This window comes from Crocuta crocuta, unplaced genomic scaffold, assembly GCF_008692635.1.
Source record: "Crocuta crocuta isolate KB4526 unplaced genomic scaffold, BGI_CrCroc_1.0 scaffold5, whole genome shotgun sequence".
Lineage (NCBI taxonomy): Eukaryota > Metazoa > Chordata > Mammalia > Carnivora > Hyaenidae > Crocuta > Crocuta crocuta.
This window is the reverse complement of record NW_027530500.1, coordinates 1,514,205-1,531,641: the sequence shown is the minus strand read 5'-3', so window position 1 is coordinate 1,531,641 and position 17,437 is coordinate 1,514,205. Positions and strand designations below refer to the sequence as shown.

General features: G+C 56.0%; 1 protein-coding gene across 1 annotated transcript in view; it reads left to right on the top strand.

Annotated features, from left to right (window-relative positions):
• The window catches only part of MYO7B (myosin VIIB), a 77,635-nt gene that overhangs the window by 55,202 nt on the left and 4,996 nt on the right, over nucleotides 1–17,437 (top strand). The window contains exons 27-39 of the mRNA XM_077766786.1: nucleotides 3,965–4,091; nucleotides 5,469–5,588; nucleotides 6,662–6,835; nucleotides 7,460–7,687; nucleotides 8,835–9,002; nucleotides 11,973–12,090; nucleotides 12,181–12,307; nucleotides 13,305–13,471; nucleotides 14,269–14,450; nucleotides 15,255–15,385; nucleotides 15,617–15,774; nucleotides 15,968–16,121; nucleotides 16,688–16,843. Coding sequence (XP_077622912.1) covers nucleotides 3,965–4,091; nucleotides 5,469–5,588; nucleotides 6,662–6,835; nucleotides 7,460–7,687; nucleotides 8,835–9,002; nucleotides 11,973–12,090; nucleotides 12,181–12,307; nucleotides 13,305–13,471; nucleotides 14,269–14,450; nucleotides 15,255–15,385; nucleotides 15,617–15,774; nucleotides 15,968–16,121; nucleotides 16,688–16,843 — 2,010 coding nt within the window. The remainder of the gene's footprint in view (nucleotides 1–3,964; nucleotides 4,092–5,468; nucleotides 5,589–6,661; nucleotides 6,836–7,459; nucleotides 7,688–8,834; nucleotides 9,003–11,972; nucleotides 12,091–12,180; nucleotides 12,308–13,304; nucleotides 13,472–14,268; nucleotides 14,451–15,254; nucleotides 15,386–15,616; nucleotides 15,775–15,967; nucleotides 16,122–16,687; nucleotides 16,844–17,437) is intronic.

Genomic DNA, 17,437 nt, shown 5'->3' with positions numbered 1-17,437 from the left:
TAGATATTAGAACCATTAAAGAGTTCTCGACTTCCCCTGTGTTGAAACCCATGGGTAAAAGCCACTTTCAGAATAGATTCATCATGGGGTAGTGATTCATTTTATAACAGGCTTTAATGCAGGGCCCTATAAATGACCAAATTCTTCATTTATATTATATATTTATGGCTTTACAGGAGTTGTCTTTTCATACAAACTTTAAGAAATATGTATGCTGCTCTCAGAGACAGACTATATTTTAGGGGTTCATATATTTTATGTTATTATCTTTTACCAAGTCTGGGAAATTTTTGCTATTCATTTTTCAAATACTTTTTTCTATTTCATTCTCTTTCTTTTCCTTTGAATTGTAATTAAATATATGTAAGTCTCCTTGATATCGTCCCTCAGATCCCTGAGGATCTGTTCATATTTCTTTTTTTTTTTCCTTCTCTGTTCTTTAGACTGGATAATTTCTATTGATCTATCTTTAGATTTACTGATCTTTCTCTTATCTGCCACAATTCTGTTATACCCACATAACAATTTTTTTTAACTTCAGTTGTTACATTTTTTAGTTTGTACCTGGTTCTTTTTATGGTTTCTATTTCTCTGCCAAGATTTCCTATTCACTCATTCACTAGGAGCATGGAGTCCTTTATGTGCTTAAGCGGTGATGGTAGTTTTAAAACCTTTTCTGCTGAATCCATTATATGGGTCATCTTGGGGTCAGTTCCCATTTGACTGTCTTTTTTTAATGTTTTTATTTTATTTTTGAGAAAGAGAGGAAGAGAGACAGTGCAAGTAGGGGAGGAGCGGAGAGAGAGGGAGACACAGAATCTGAAGCAGGCTCCAGGCTCTGAGCTGTCGGCACAGAGCCTAATGCAGGGCTCAAACTCATGGACCACGAGATCATGACCTGAGTTGGAGTCAGACGCTTCACTGACTGAGCTACCCAGGCACCCCAACTGCCTTTCCTGTTAAGAATGGTCATGTTATTCTGTTTCCTCACACATCTAGTGAGGACTGTTATTTCCTCATAATTCTGTTACTTTTGGGTCATGTCCTGGACACTGAGGATAATATGTTTAGAGACTAGAATCTTACCTTCTTTCAAAGAGCATTGAGGTTTGTTCTGACAGACAGTTAGCTTGGCCAGATTCAAATTCCATCTCCCTGTGGTGAACAGCAGGTAGAATCCGTGTTCAGGTATTTTAGCCTTTGCTGGGATTCCTGGAGTCGGCCCCACACATGTGTAGATCAGGGGCCAACTGGAGATTTAGGAAGATTTTGTACACAAAATTGAGAACTCCTCTTCCCTGGTTCTCTTCATTCCAGGATTTCCCTTCTCACTTTCAACTGCTGTGTTAGCCCAAACTCTGTCCTCTGGTTGTTTGGGTTTCTACCCCAGTTTTAGCTGCTTTTGTGACACCAACCTGGCAACTATTCTAATATAGTTCTATTGGTAGTGCTCCCATGGTTAATCCTCAGTGGCCACCACAACTTCCAAGATGGCAGACATGTATAAACCATGTCCAAACGAGATGCATTGTGGGTTCTTCAGAAAACCCTCTTAGCACTTTCATACGGTGCTGTTCTCTCTAACTGGGGCTGATACTCTCTGTGATCATTTGAGATGCCCTATCAAATCTAGCCTTTTGTTGAACATAGAACAGCCTATTAGCACTGGGGTCTTCTGGAATGATGGGCTGCCTGCTTGTGTGGGATTGCATCAAGATGCCTGACTCCCAACTTCTTCCAAGGCATCCTCTTAGTCAACAGGAAGCCCACCCATGCTCTACCCACCAAGTACAGCTCCTGGCTCCTGACTGTTCTCTGTCCATCATGGATAGCTATAATTCTCTAGGAGGAAGCAGATGCTAGTCTTTTGTTCATGGAGTTCCCTAACTTGTGACTCTGAGGCATACAAGTCAAGCACTCTCAAGAACTCTGTCATTGGGCCCATTCCAGTACCCTGGGTGGGGGCTGATGGGCTTCTGGGGCTCAGCATGCCTCAGGTAGGGAGTGAGATAGATCTCATCTCTGGCAGAGAGCCCCATCCCTATAAACAGTTCTTCTGGGGTCCCCCCAGCTCCCTGTCACTTGGAGGGAGTAGAGATGGGCCAGAGATCTCTCTACTCCTATGAAGTCCCTTCTAGAGATCACCTTTCAAATTTTTCTTCTGTGCAACAGATGGCATGACAACTGGACAGTTCTGCCATCTTTGATAAAATCTACAAGAACATATCTCTTTAGAATGTTGAATATTATCATCTGTTTGTCCTGGGCTCTGGGGTCTTAGATTCCAAGACAAAGTAAATGCCCAGTCCACATCTGGCCATGCATTCAATCAGTGTTTGTTTTTCACATTTTTATTTAAATTCCACTTAGTTAACTGAAGTTACAGTGTAATATTAATTTCAGGCGTAGAGTTCAGTGATTCATCACTTACATACAACAGCCAGTTCTCATCACAAGTGCCCTCCTTAATCCCCTTCCTCGTTAGCCCAGCCCCGGCCACCTCCTCTCCAGGAACTCTGTTTGTTCTCTATAGTTAAGAGTCTGTTTTCTGGTTTGCCTCTCTTTTTTTTTTTTAACCCCCCCCCACCATTTATACTTGATTTGTTTCTTAAATTCCACGTATGAATGAAGTCACATGGTGTTTGTCTTTGACTGACTTCTTTCACTTAGCCTCATACTCTCTAGCTCCATCCACGTTGTTGCAAATGGCAATAAGTGTGTAAGTACCTGCTCAGGGCCAAGTCTTGGCCTGGAAGCTGGAGATGCAGAGGTGAGGGTAACACGTCACTGTCCTTTGGGAGCTTACCCTTTAGTTGGGGAGCGTGGGAGAAGCCAGAGACCTGCCGTGAGTGCTTGTGCTAAGATAGGGGTCCAGTGGGGGCACCAAGGACTGGTCATAATGCCCTCCAGGGCCAGATGGGGCAGGAAGGAGGAGGCGCCTTCACCAGATGGAGAGAGACGGGGAGACGGTGACCAGGGTCACAGAGTCCTGAAACAGCTAAGGGGCTGGAATTCCAAGTGGTTTGTCACAGCTGGAGCATGGAGTTTGAATTCAGTTCTAAGAGCAGTAGGGAACAGTTTTAAGAAAGAAAAGAATGGGGCTCCTGAGTGTCTCAATCTATTAAACATCTGACTTTAGCTCAGGTCCCGAGCTCCGTGGTTTGTGAGTTCAAGCTCTATGTGGGGCTCTGCACTGACATCATGGAGCTGCTTTATATCCTCTGTCTCCCTCTCTCTCTGCCCCTCCTGCACACATACCTGTGTGCAGGCTCTCTCACACACACACACACACTCTCTCTCTCTCTCAAATAAATAAACATTTAAAAAGATGATAGAGGCTTGAGTCAGCAGGAAGGACCCAGGAGCCCCCCTCCCCCAGAGAAGGCAGAGAGGAGAGGCTCGTGAGCCTGTAGGAATAACTGGTCAGGAGGGAGTTGAGGGATTCTCCCTAAGGGAGTCTTCTCTCCTCTCTGCAGTGGGAGGGGAATGTGGGGGGGGGATTCCAGAGGAGGGGCGTGGGCCTCAAGGTGAGGGAGAAGGTTGGGGAAAGGAGCAGTTCTAGTTGCGCTGGGGCTGGGTGGGTTGGGCTGGGCCCCTGAGGGCAGGGCTGTGACCTGCAGCTACACACCCCAGCTGGAGGGCCAGGGTCTTCCAAGCAAGAGTAGGTGAGGGAAGGGGCAAAGGCCCGAAGGATGAGGGAGGAAATGAGGTCGATGGGGAGTGGCCAGTGGGAGTGCCTAGAGCTTTGGAAAGACATTGGAGGTGGCACAGCCCCAGGAGATGGGGGTCCAGGTGGGCCGGGGGTGTGGCAGGGAGTCCAGCAAAGACAAATGGAGGTGAAGAGACTGCAGGTCGCCATGCGGATAAGAACCCCCCCCCCAGGGGCACAGAAGGACTTGTGCCCAGGCAGCTGTGTCTCCCCCTCTCACCCCCTCACCCAGAGCCAGTGGTGCGTGTCTTTCAGGGATGAGATCTACTGTCAGATCTGCAAGCAGCTGTCGGAGAACTTCAAAATGAGCAGCCTGGCCCGGGGCTGGATCCTGCTCAGCCTTTGCCTGGGCTGCTTCCCACCCTCCGAGAGGCTCATGAAGGTGGGGAGGACCCAGGGCAGGGGCTGAGGGGGGGCAGGTTGCAGCCGGAGCACGGGGAGCATAGGTTGGCTTGGGGCTCTGGGGCGGGTCCAGAAATCCCGGCCCCTGGGCCGGTTCTCTGCTCCTGCAGGCCGGCGTGGGCAGCAGTGCCTTCTAGGCCTCTGTTTCCCCATCTGTAAAAGAGGACACTGGACCTGGCTCCTTCCAGCCCTTCTTCAAGGTCTGCAGGGCCACCCCACTGGGCTCAGGCACCAGAATGGCTCTACTGCAGACACAGTGAGCTGGTACAAGAAACATGCACTGAAAAGACGAAGGTGTTCAGGGAGAGGCAGCGGGACCAGCTGCAGTATCTCCCTCTAGTCCTTAGAACTAAATGTGGAGCTGGGGGTTGCCAGTGCTCCCAAGTGTTAGAAGCCCCAGACCTCACTATTTAATATCCCTTTTGGTTCTGGTTGTAAAAGTAGTATGCAGGAAATGCAGAAAGTCTAGTACACAGGAAATGCAGAAAGTCTAGTATGCAGGAAATGCAGAAAGTCTAGTATGCAGGAAATGCAGAAAGTCTAAAAAGAAAACAAGAGTCCTCTCCACATCCAGAGGTAACTTCTGTAGATGCTGGCCACTGTACCATACAGCGTTGAAGGTGTGATCACACAGGAAACAATCTCACCTCCTCTTGCATCCCGTCGGGGACAGCAGGAGGCGTGGGCACTGGCCCGTCTGCCCTCAGCACCAGGGCCACGCCTGACACCAGCCGCCTCTTCCAGTCTTTTTGTGAGACAAAACGATCTCCAACACATTTTATCAAACATGTTTTAAATAATGACTCTCCTACATATTTTGCTTACCTCCGTAATTGTCTTCTCAGGGTGCGAACTTTTCCCAAACGCCACCTTTAATGCCATCTATCGATAGCCATCCCAGAGAGTATTAAGCTCTCTGATGGACATTCAGGGCCCATCTTCCAGTGGCTCATCACCATACACACGTTAAAACATAGGTATAAAGATAGGTTCAAATTACTGGGTCAAAAAGTATGCACATTTTTATACTACGCACTATTTAAAACATATTGAAATGTGCCAGTTTACACTCCTTCTCATGGTGTGTGAGAGCACCCATCCCAACACCGAATATTATTATTTTTTCCAGATTTATTGAAGTATAATTGACATATAACATTGTCTAAATGTAAGGTGTATATGCAGCGATTTTATATAGGAATATATTGCAAAAGTATTACCAGTAAGTGTAGTGAACACATTCATCACCTCACTTAGTTACAATTAGTATTATGATTATTAGAATCTGTCTGGGCAGGAAGTAGAAAATAGCCCCCATTCTAAGCGTCTTCCTCCTCTTCCCTTCCTCGCCCACCAGTATCTGCTGAACTTCATCAGTAAAGGGCCGGCTGGCTACGGGCCCTTCTGTGAGGAACGCCTGAGACGCACCTATGCCAACGGGGTGCGCACAGAGCCCCCCGCCTGGCTGGAGCTGCAGGTAGGGGCCGGCAGGGGCGGGAGCCATTGGGCGGGGGGTGGCAGCCCCCGTAGTTCCTCCAGCACCTGCCAGCAGCAAGAGTGTCCTCTGGGCCCCTCCATCTCTCCTGGTACCTTCTGTGCCTGTGCTCCCTGAGGGTCATGCCTGGGCTCAGCTTTCCCAGGCATGGCTCAGGCTTCAGAAGTGCCCTCCCCACATCTTTAGGCACCTACTAGCTAAAGAGGAAAATAACTTTTAGCCTTACGGTGTGAATGACTGCTAACTGGGTAAAGTATTCCCCCTCCCAAGGACATGTGCATTTTATTAAGAAGGCAGTGATCATTCCAAGGTGGGCATCCTTGGTGGCACTGCTATTTGTGTCATCTGTGACTTCTTGCAGTGTTCTGAGGAAGAGTCACTGAGACACAAGCAGGATTCAGGGGGCCCGTGGGTCCCGGAAGACGCTCTTCCCGTGCCTGCGGTGCCCTATACCAGGGGCCACCTCCTGCCCCACCCCTTCCCATTCTCACCCTGCCACCCAAGTCCATGGCCCTCCTCTTCTCCCTCATCTACCTGCTCAGTGCCTTGCACGTGAACTTGCAGGAGCTTTGTGGGTGTGCTCACACCCTGTCGTGCACAGCAAGGAATGCTTCCACGGACCCAAAATGTCTCAGAGTTCAGGACTCCCAGATTTCCAAGAGCTCTTCTGACCTTCTGTGATTCGGAGTCACTCAACCTCACCAAAGTTCAGGGTTCTCATGTTAAAATGGGACCTTCTGGTTCAGGCTGCCCTCCATAGACCACTGAGGCAGACTTGGAGAAGCACACAAACCAGTGACCACACCGTGGATAACATTGTCCCTGCCCCGGCCGGGTCTGTTGTCGGTTCAGCGGCCAGCATCTGTGGGCCAGAACTTTGTTCACTCTGTGCAGAGCCGGGTGGGGCTTCAGCTGGACTCAGGAACACAGGGACGGGCAGACGGGGTCTTTGGGGGGTTACAAACCCCCAGGGAGGAGCAGGCGGGGCCTTGGGGAGGGGGTGTGTGTTTGCTTGGCCTCCAGGACTGAGGGCCAGAGTCTTCATCTGTCCCCAGGCAGTCAAGTCCAAGAAGCACATCCCAATCCACGTCATCCTGGTGACCGGAGAGAACCTGATTGTCATGGTCGACTCTGCCTCCACCTCACGGGAAGTCTGCCTGCACATCGCCCAGAGGCAGGGCCTCAGCGACCACCTGGGCTTCTGTCTCCAGGTTGCTGTGTACAACAAGGTACTGCCCCGTCCATCCCCCTCCTCCTCAGACACCCAGGCCTGCGCAAGACCTCCTACCATGTCACCCTGGCCCCTCCTGCCCCTACCAGATGCCACACGCACACACGCACACTCCTGCCTCAGCATTCACATACTCAGCCCAGTGCCTGTACCTTGGGCCCAGTGTCACACACACACCTCATAGGTCCCCTGCCACCGCTGAGCAGCCCCTGTGTAGACCAGGCACTCATGCGTCCTACTCCAGGCCCCCTTGTACAGAGAGCTGCAGACTCCTGTGCCCAGAATCAGAGGGTCACACCAGCACCCTCCCACCTGGACCTCATACCGTCTCCCGCCAGATGCTCTCGCACCCACACCCACAGCCTCTGACTCAGACATACTCAGGCCAACCAACCAATCCAACCAGCTAGCCCCAGCTCACCAGCCTGTGGCCTCCATCACTGCCTGCTCTGGGAGGGGGCCAGGAGGGAAGGCGTGTTTCAGAGTGAAGGGCAGGCCACGCCCCCTCATGCACAAGGGGGCGGGCCCAGCACACCCCTCCACCTGCATCCTGAGGGTGGGTGTCCCCACGAGGCCTGGCACACAGCAGTCGCTAACCCCCCTGCCCTGACTCTGGCCTCAGTTCTGGTCCCTGGGCAGCGGGCGTGACCACGTGATGGATGCAGTGGCCCAGTGTGAGCAGCTGGCCCGGGAGAGGGGAGAGAACGAGCGCCAGTCGCCCTGGCGCATCTACTTCCGGAAGGAGTTCTTCACCCCCTGGCACAACTCCCAGGAGGACTCCATCAGTACCCAGCTCATTTACCGCCAAGTCCTGCATGGGGTCTGGTCTGGCGAGTACAGCTTCGAGAAGGTGAGGGGACAACACAGCCACCAGGGTCCCGTGACGGACCCATGGGACAGCCTGGGGAAGCAGCATGCTCCAGGGTTTGGGCTGTGGCCGTCCAGGAGCACCGTGGAAGAGTGTGGGGGTACGGAGAGGCAGGAGGCAGAGGCCAGGTACAGGTTCTTGGAGAGCAGGTCCCCGGGCCCCTCTGCTGGACGTGCAGCCGACCCTTCCCAGCCTGGCCCCCATTTCCTCCTCCCATGGACCACAGGTTTGCTCAGGCCTCTGGGCTCCTTTGCACCAGCAGCGGGAGGGAAGGCCTCCCATCAGCCTCGGGCCCTCCTGGCTTCACCACAGCAGCTGTTTGTGGGTCCTGGTGACAGGACTTTGGAACGTGACGTCACCTCTGAGGCTTAGGCCCTCTGGAAGGGCAGAGAGGAGCCCATTCCTGGAATGGGAATCCAGGGAGGGGACTCATGCACCTGGCACTCAGACCTTCCTGTGCCTGAGTCCGGAGGACACTGCTCTGGGGCCTGCAGCAACCCTGGAGGTCTGCCTGCCATGGAGCAGTGGGCAAGGAGAGGCAGGGCCAGGACAGACGGGCCCCGGAGATGCAGGCTGTTGGGTGGTTCTGCACGGTTTGGTCTCCCGGGTACCGTAGGGCCCTGGGAGCAGGGAACCTCGCCCGGCGCTGGGCCGCGCTGGTGCCTTACACAGGATCCTGCCCAAATGAATCCTTGCGGAGGCTCCATGGGTGCGGCCACTGGTCGCCCTTGACAAGTGAGCACATGGCCTTGCCCACAGGTACCCTACTCAGACAGCAGTGTTAGGGTCCCCCCAGTCCTCAGAGCTCCCACTGCCCACACTCACTGTCTGCCTGAGGGTTGGGAGGGTGGCACAGGGGTCGCGCTTGTCCTCGGGCAGAGGGCCTGCAGGGCTCAGGCTAAGGCTGCTGGGAAGTTACAGCTGCCAGCAGGAAGGACCGCATCCTCCTGGGGCCTGGCTGGCACACTGTGGTTCCAGTGTGCTGGGAAGGGACAGGTCCTTCCTGACACAGGTGACAGGACAGCTGGCCGCTCACACTCCTGGTTCTCACCTGGATGTTTGCTATCTCCACTGTGCTNGGGCCCTCGCCCTTCCCCGCCCACCCCTGTGTTCATCCCCGGGGCTGCAGGAGGAGGAGCTGGTGGAGCTGCTGGCCCAGCACTGCTACGTGCAGCTGGGCGCCTCGATGCGGAGTGAGGCCGTCCAGGAGCTGCTGCCCAGCTGCATCCCCTCCAAGCTGTACAAGACCAAGCCACCAGAGAAGTGGGTCAGCCTGGTCACCGCCGCCCACACCAAGGTCAGCCTCTACGGAGCACCGGCACTCGGGCTGGGCAGCTGGGGGGCCATAGGTCTGTATAGGGACAGAGGCCTGGAGAATGGGGGACTTTGACTCACCAGTGAGGCGGCGGTGTCTCTCGAGGTTGAAATAACCTCGTCGAATAGGTTATTTCACAGTCACAGACCCCACCACCCCTGCCCCTGTGTTCTTCCAGTTAGCCCCCCAGGGGAGCTGATGAGGCTCACGTCCCTGCTCATCTCTACATCAGCATCTGGCGGGGCCCAGCCTTCTGGCACAAGTGGCCGTCCGCAGCTGTCCCCCCCGGGCCACGCCCCTGCCCTGGTACAGGCTGTGTGCAGCAGGGAGGGCTGCATCTCCTACCCCGGCCCCTGGGCCTGCACCATGTGGGCGTGGCTCTTCCTGGGGGCTCACACCTCCACCTCCCCCACAGCACATAGGAGCACCCACACCCATGCGGGTTTTCACTCTCCCTGAGCATCATCCCACGAGGGGACAACAAAGACCATCTGACTCACAGTCCCCCTGCCAACCCCCCCCCCCNGCGGGGGGGGGGGGGGGCAGTTGCCCTTTGGTTAGTTCCTGCATTCCCTCAATTATCCCTGTGGCACTACAGATCAAAGAGGGGTGGGACAGGGAATGGGGAAGGAGACCGCACCACACCTGCTTCCTGGGGGCTGACATCCCGGTGGCAGGGATGCGGCCCCTGTGAGTGGTTCAGGCAGCAGGGGCCCCCCAAGTTCAGAGAAAGGAGGTAAGGATGGCCAAGCCACAGGAAGGGGGGCAGGCCTCCATTGGGCTCATGGACAAGGGTCCGGTGCACCTGTGGTTTGGGAAGTGCAGCTTGCCCTGTCCTGAGCTTAAGGAGTCACGGTGCAAAGCTGTTCAGGCTCTGACAGGTCCTGCAATAGAGAGGCCTGATTGCTTTACCCAGCGTTTCCCAGACATACTTGACAACAGAGCCTAAACAAAGGCTCAGCATCTCTTGGAAACAGTTCTTGGTGATAGGAATTTAGGGAAGCAAAGCCCACTTGGGGTTTTTTGGTGTTTCCCAGCCTGAGTGAATGTGTTTACAGGAGAGAGATCATGGGCTTTTTAGGGCTCATATGAGAGAGGGACCAGCGGCTCACATGAACCCAAGTGAACATGAGTAACAAGTGGCTTTGTAATTTAGGAAGGGAAAGTTAGGGTAAAGATAAAGAATTAGGAGGGGCGCTTGGGGGGCTCAGTTGGTTGGGCATCTGACTTTGGCTCAGGTCATGATCTCACAGTCTGTGAGTTTGAGCCCTGTGTTGGGCTCTGTGCTGACAGCTCAGAGCCTGGAGCCTGCTTGGGATTCTGTGTCTCTCTTTCTGCCCCTCCCCCCTCTTGAAAATAAACAAACATTAACAACAACAACAAAAAACCGAGAAGAATTAGGAAATGTTACCCAACCACTTTTTTCTGAAGTAAACATAGTTACACTGACTTTTTTCATTAAACCACTTAAAACATGTACACTACAAAATACATTAGAAAATACAGACATGTACCAATAATTTATCAGTGAGATCATTGCTCTTAGCATTATGGGATGGATCCTTCCAGACTGCATTCATGAGTATACAATTGAGAAATGAGTATGATTAGAGAGAATCAATATACCTTTACAAAAATACACGTAGGATGGCATCATATGGCAACATTCAGCCTGTTCCTTCACTTAACCACATAGCCTGTGGCCATACTTCCATGTCACAAAACACTAATCTTCATGTTCTTTTTTTTTCCTTTTTTTCTCTTTATGTTCATTTTTAATGGCTGCCTAGTACTGCAGTAATGAATTATAATTTACTGATTCCTGTCAATGAATGTTAAGGTCATTCCCCATTTTTCACTATTATATTTTTACAGAAGTCATTTTTTTTTTAAATTTATTTATTTTGGGAGAGAGAGCAGGTGCACATGCGAGTGGGGGAGGGGCAGAGAGAGAGAGAGAGAGAGAGAGAAAGAATACCAAGCAGGCTTTGTGCTGTCAGCGTGTCTGATGCAGGGCTCGATCCCATGAACTGGGATCATGACAGGAATGGAAATCAAGAGTTGGACACCTAACGCACTGAGCCACCCAGGCGCCCCACCTCCATTTTCCACTATTAAAACCAAGACGTGAGCCACTTTGTAGACCCAGCTTACATGTACTTGCTGGGTATTCACCAGGATAATTCCTAAGCAGGGGGTCTCAGAGTGGTGGACATTCTAAAGTCCTCGACAGTGTTGCATGCTGCTGGATGGCCCTTCAGATCCAAGGCGTCCCTTGACATCCCACAGTCCAGGTGTATGAATGTCACCCAACCACTGTTTTAAACCAGCAATAAGAGAAATAACATCTTATCCAACCAACAGTAAAAAGAAAGTTCAGCTGGACGCTATAGCCAGCTACGGACACAGAACAGTGGCGACAGGAAGAGGGGAGGGGTAGGGTGGAGAAGAAATCAAAAAGAGGGAGGAAGGACTGGGGGCAGGTTGAGATGAAGGCCCCTGGGAGGTGGCTCCCGAATAGGCGGAAGAGCCCCAGAGAAGACAGCCAGGGAGAGGTACCAGGGATGGGGAGACCCACACCAGGACAGGCCCCTCTGGCCCCTCGGGCACATGTTGGTGGAAGCATGCCCAAGCATGCATGTGTGGACAGGCCTGCCTCATGGCCTTCCATGCCTGACCTACAGCCCTCTGGCACCCTGATGCTGAAGTGGGGCAGGGCTGAGCCTTTCTCCCTTCTCAAAACCACCCGTGAAAGGCCCTCCATCAGGGCAGGTGACACAGGGCTGCGCCAGCCTCCCTGAGCCCTCGCCCCCAGCAGCCTTCACCAGCTTCACAGAACAGTCCAGCAAATGAGCACCGTGAGCACTAAGCCACCAGTTCGCCAAGGGGAAGCCAGGGTTGCGTGCGTGAGAGTTGAGTGACCAACGTGACCCGCTGTGCCCACCCCTGCAGGCACAGCACACCCAGAAGCAGGAGCAGCCGCTGGCCGTGCAGGAGCAGGTGGTGGAGGCCGCCCGCCTGCAGTGGCCGATGCTCTTTTCCCGGCTCTTTGAGGTCACCACGCTCTCTGGTAATGGGATCTGATGGGAGGAAGGGGTGCAGGCAGAGCCCCCCACCCAGGGCAAGCCTAAGCTTCTTACCCCCTGTCCTCCCCCTCCAGGCCCCCGACTGCCCAGGACTCAGCTGATCTTGGCTGTTAACTGGAAAGGGATGTACTTCATGGACCAGAAGGAGAAGATGCTCCTAGAACTCTCTTTTCCAGAGATCGTGAGTCTGATCACCAACAGGTGGGTATCCCAAGGGAAGAGGCCCCAAACCTCTTTCCTCACAACCTTAGTCCTTGGGGGCTCTGGGAAAGATGGGGAGAGAGGGAAGCACGTTGTCCCTGGGCCCCCAGGGATGAGGACGGGCATGTGCTGCATGTTGGCCACTGGACTGGGGACCCCACCCTGTCCTGCCACAGGGCCAGTACTGCCCCACTAAGTACTGCGTCTGTGAATAAGGTCTTGTTCTCTCGAGCTTCTCTCTAAAGCCCAGATCCACCTGGAAAGGGGCACAGAAGCCTGCAGCCTTTGGGGCGTGCATTCAGTTACAGGCCTTGCCTTCTTGTGGGGGAGAACCAGGCACACGGTGGGTGCGGCCGTCTGAGAGAGGAAGTGAGGGCCCGAGGCTGGGGTGTGGCAGAGTGGCCGTGCAGGCCAGGATGGGCCTCAGACACCCCCCCATCATGACTCTGCGTGGCTCTGTCTTCTGAGAATGCCTTCCAGCCCCTTGGGAAGGCTGCCTGTGCCCCTCCAGAGCCCCCTTGGTTAAAGCCTACCTCAAGGTGCCGTGACCGTCATAATCACTACCAGAGTGTGTGGGGTGCACAGAGGCCACCACCTCTCAGGCTGAGCGTGTGTCCCCATGGCGTCACCCGCTCTGCAGATGAATACAGTAAGACACAGGAGGCTGAGTAGCGGGCCCAAGCCCACCAAGACTGTGCCCCATCTCAACTCCAGCGCTCTTTGCCGTGTCCCTGTGGTGGCCCTGCGCACCAGCCACCTCACTACCTGCCCAGAGCTGAGTCCACAGCCTCGTTGCCTTTGAAGCCCAAGGGGCACTGAGCTCTGGCCGTCATTTGGCCCCTGCACACAGTGGTGCCTGGATGTGGGCTGACCTTGGCTCAGATCTTGGTCCCGGTCAAGTCATGTGTAGTGCAGCACCCTCTCTGAGGCTGCTGAGGGGCTGGAGTGGGAAGGGCTGAAGAGGCCAGCAGTCATGTCATGCCTTTTGTCCCCCCAGGGAGGCCCAGGGTGGGCAGAGGCTGTTACTGTCCACGCTGCACGAAGAGGAGTATGAATTCATGTCCCCCAGCAGTGTGGCTGTCGCCGAGCTGGTGGCCATGTTCCTGGAGGGCTTGAAGAAGAGGTCCGTGTTCACCATGGCCCTGCAGGACAGGAAGGCCACAGGTGCCCAGCCAGGCGGGGATCAGGGTGTGGCGAGGGGCTGATGCTGTGGTCAGGGGGAAGGTGGCCAGCTCACCCCCACGTCTCAGCAGCCATCTGGCAGGGCTCTGGGAGGGACCCGAGCAGAGAGAGGGAACAAGGGCTACAGAGCACAGTGGGGGGCAGCTTTGGGCAAAGCCCTCCCTTCTACAACGCGAGGGGCTTGCAGAGATGGTCTCTAAATCCCCAGGGGGGAAGCTACTTGAGGACTGGCTGCTGTAGGAAGCTCAGGGAAGGGTCCACGTCCTCCCCCCTGCAAAGAACAGGCAGGCCACCGGTCCAACCTTTCAGCACCCCACAGCCACCCTGTTATCCCACTCATAGCCCGAATCAGAGGCTCAGACAAGGGCAGCAGCCTGTCCAGGGTCGCAGCTCAGGAGTGGGGGACTGAGCCCTGGCGACCTTCCCTGCAAGCCAGCGGTCTGGCAAGAGCTGAACATGCCCGGGAGTTAGGAGGGAGTGGGGGTTCCCTGGGATGGAGAGGAGGGGGCCGTGCATTGGATCTCACAGCAGGAAGAAATGTCCGCCCGGAAACCTTATGCCAGTTGCCTGTTCCAGAGGGAGGGATTATCATGTCCTCACTAAGGGGGAAACAGGCTCAGGGGGCCTCATGGCACTCAGGGCCGATCCCCTCAGGGTAGCTTGGGCCCAGCGCTCTGCCAAAGAAGACAGCCCCTGAAATGCCAGCCCGGCCTCTGGTCTCTGTGTGGCCCTTGGTGAGTGGTGGCTCTTCTTCCCCTGTGTGCGGCCTGGCATTGCAGATGATGCCACCATCCTGCCCTTCAAGAAGGGGGACTTGCTGATCCTGACAATGAAGCAGGGGCTGTTGGCTTCTGAGAACTGGACCCTGGCCCAGAACGACAGGACGGGCAAGACAGGCCTGGTGCCCACAGCCTGCCTCTACTCCATCCCAACGGTCACCAAGCCCTCGGCACAGCTGCTGGTAACTCACACGCCCGTCTGTCCTCAGCCCAGGCCCGGGAGGCACATGGGGAGGTGACCTGGCTGCTAGCTCAGGGCCCTGTAACCCCCTTGCAGAGAGGCAGGAGGGCCACCTGGCGTCAGGTCCGCTCTGCCAGCCTCCGTGGTGTCCACGACGCTGGCACGGCACTTGGCCTTTCATAGATGTTCCCACTGCAGTGCATCCTGGGAACAAACCCATCCCCCCCCACTCCAGCCTCACTTAAATCTGACCCAGCCAAGGGGGCCCAGGTCTCCATACTCCTAGGTACCACCCACCCCAGCCCCCCGGAGAGGCAGGACAGACGGGTGCTCCAATATTGGCACACTACGGGCCAGCCGTGTGCCCCGTGCACTGCAGCACCGGACACGAGAGCAACTCCAGCCTCAGGGAGCATTTGGGCAAACAGTTAATCCGTGGCGAGTGTGCAGAGTGACCCCAAGAAGCAGCACTGGCTGTTCTAGGAGCGAGTAACAGGGTAGGGGCTCGCCCTGTCCCGGAACGCATCCCTGAGGCAGCGACTGGTGCTGCGGCCTGAAGCGCGCAAGGACCCAGGCCAGCAGGGCAGGGTCAGAGGCGCCCCTGAGAGGTGCCCCGGAGAAGCGGAGCCGGGCGGGTCTCTCCCAAGGGATACATTGGGTCACTGGTCACACCCCAGGTGACTTAACGAGGCCCAGGCCTGTACGGCCCTGGGGTCGGCCTCTCCCACGGCACTGGAGCAAGCAGGCCGGGAGCCCGTGGGAGGGCCTTGTGGGCAGGGGAGCCCACAGGCCTGTGCCTCCGCAGAGCCTGCTGGCCATGTCACCAGAGAAGCGGAAGCTGGCAGCCCAGGAGGGCCGGCCCCCAGAGCCACCACCCGAGGAGCAGCCCAAGGAGAAGCCACACACCCTGGAGGAGTTCTCCTATGAGTTTTTTAGGTGCCTCTCAGCCCCCCTCCAGGCCCCTCAGCCCCTCTGGGCTCCCTGGGGGTTACAGGGAGGCCAGTGTCCCGCACTGGGGACCCTGTGAGCCCCTGAGCCTCCCACGGCCATCAGGGCAGGGCCTGGGAGCCTGGGTCTGTCCCCCAGTGGTGCACCCAAGGTATGCAGGTGGGGAGAGGAAGGAGAAGGCTTGAGAAGGGCCCTCACAGCAGCCTCCGTTTCTGACAGGGCCCCAGAGAAAGAGACGGTCAGCAGGGCCGTGTTCCCTCTGGCCCAGGCCCGGGGCCACCTGTGGGACCACTCGTCTGAGCCACTGCGGCAGCCTCTGCTCAAGCATGTCTATACCAACACCGAGCTCCGGGACCCCGCCTGTCAGATCTTCATCGATATCCTTCCCCAGCCAGCCTGCCCCAGCTCTGTGCCAGCCCCACAGCTACCCTGGCAAGGGCACAGGCCCTACCAAGCGCAGGGCAGAGGCAACATACTCCTCACAGGGCCACTCGAGGGGCAACGTGGGGCCGGGGCTGGGGTCAGCGGTAACAGGCAGCCGTGATGGCACATCCTCCTTGACGGCCACACCCATCCTCAGGTACATGGGGGACTACCCTTCTCGACAGGCCTGGACCCCCGTGGATCTCACTGACCAGATCTTCTCGCTGGCCCTCCAAGAGTCAGCGCTGCGGGATGAGGTCTACTGCCAGATTCTGAAGCAGCTGACACACAACACCAAAAGGTCTGCTGGGGACAGGACCGGGCCAAAGGGCACCAGGCTCCATGCCCAGGTCCCTCAGCTTCTCCCTGGCCCCCAGCCTCTGTCCCTGGCCCCCTCGGTCTTCTCTCTGGCCCCCAGGCTCCATCCCAGGCCCCCACGGTCTTCTCCCAGGCCCCTCGGTCTTCACCCTAGCCCCCAGAGACTGCCCATGGTTCAGAGTGGGAGGCAGCTTATGGACACTACCCAGCCTGCCCAGACACGGCCAGCAGCAGTGGGAAGGGTGGGCCCCACCTCTTTCCTGCTGACCTCCTCGGGGTGCTCAGAACAGAGAGGAAAATGGACCTGCCTTGGGCCCTACCTGCTCCTACCTTTTCTTCTTTGTGACCTGGACATACCGTGAGGGCTCTAAACCTCAGTTCCCTCCTCCCAAAAAGATGGGTGCAGGGGTACACCCTCCCTATTCTGTGTGTGTGAAGGCCTCTGAGGCATGGGCAGCCAGGCAGGCCTTGTGTCCCATCTCCCTGTGGTACCTGGCAGGCTGGGGCCTTCTGGGGCCCTTCCTGGCCTGACAGGCGCTGCCCCTGCAGGTACAGCGAGGAGCGGGGCTGGCAGCTACTGTGGCTGTGTACGGGCCTCTTCCCGCCCAGCAGAGCTCTGCTGCCCCACGCCCAGAAGTTCATAGACACTCGGAGGAGGAAGCTGCTGGCCCCTGACTGCAGCCGCCGCATCCAGAGGGTCCTGAGGTGAGCCTGCTGGTGCTCACTCCCTTGGGAGCATCCACCTGGGGATGCTGAGGGCCCCCTCCAGCCCTTCCAGAGCTCCCGGGCCAGTGGGGACCCTTGTCAGGGGCCCAGACGCTGTGTCCTCTCTGGAAGCTGGGGTCCAGAGGGCAGGACAGGGTCCCCAGCAACCTGGGCAGAGGCTGGAGAGTGAGGCTTATGAGAGGCCCCGGTGCTCAGTGAGGGTTCTAGGAGGCTCAGTCTTGGCCAGGGCACAGAGGGGACTGCCCGGAGGCCAGAGCGTGACCTCGATGCCCCAAGCCACCCACCTCCCTACCTGACCCAGCCAAGAGGCCAGTCCCTGCAATCCATATGACCAGTCCTCTTGTAATTGGGCAGTTCTCCCTGGGCTCTGTCCTCGTTCTCATCCACACCACCTGCCCTGTCTGGCTCTGCCTCCTGTGGCTGTGGGAGAGGGTACATTGGCCATGATCATGGAGGAGGAGGTGGGTGCCCTCAGAGAGGCCCTGTGGGGGTCCCTGACCCCTACCTGATGCCCCTGCTGTGTGAGAATGAGGACACAACTCGCCCTAGCCACCGGTGCTCTCCTCCTCAGAA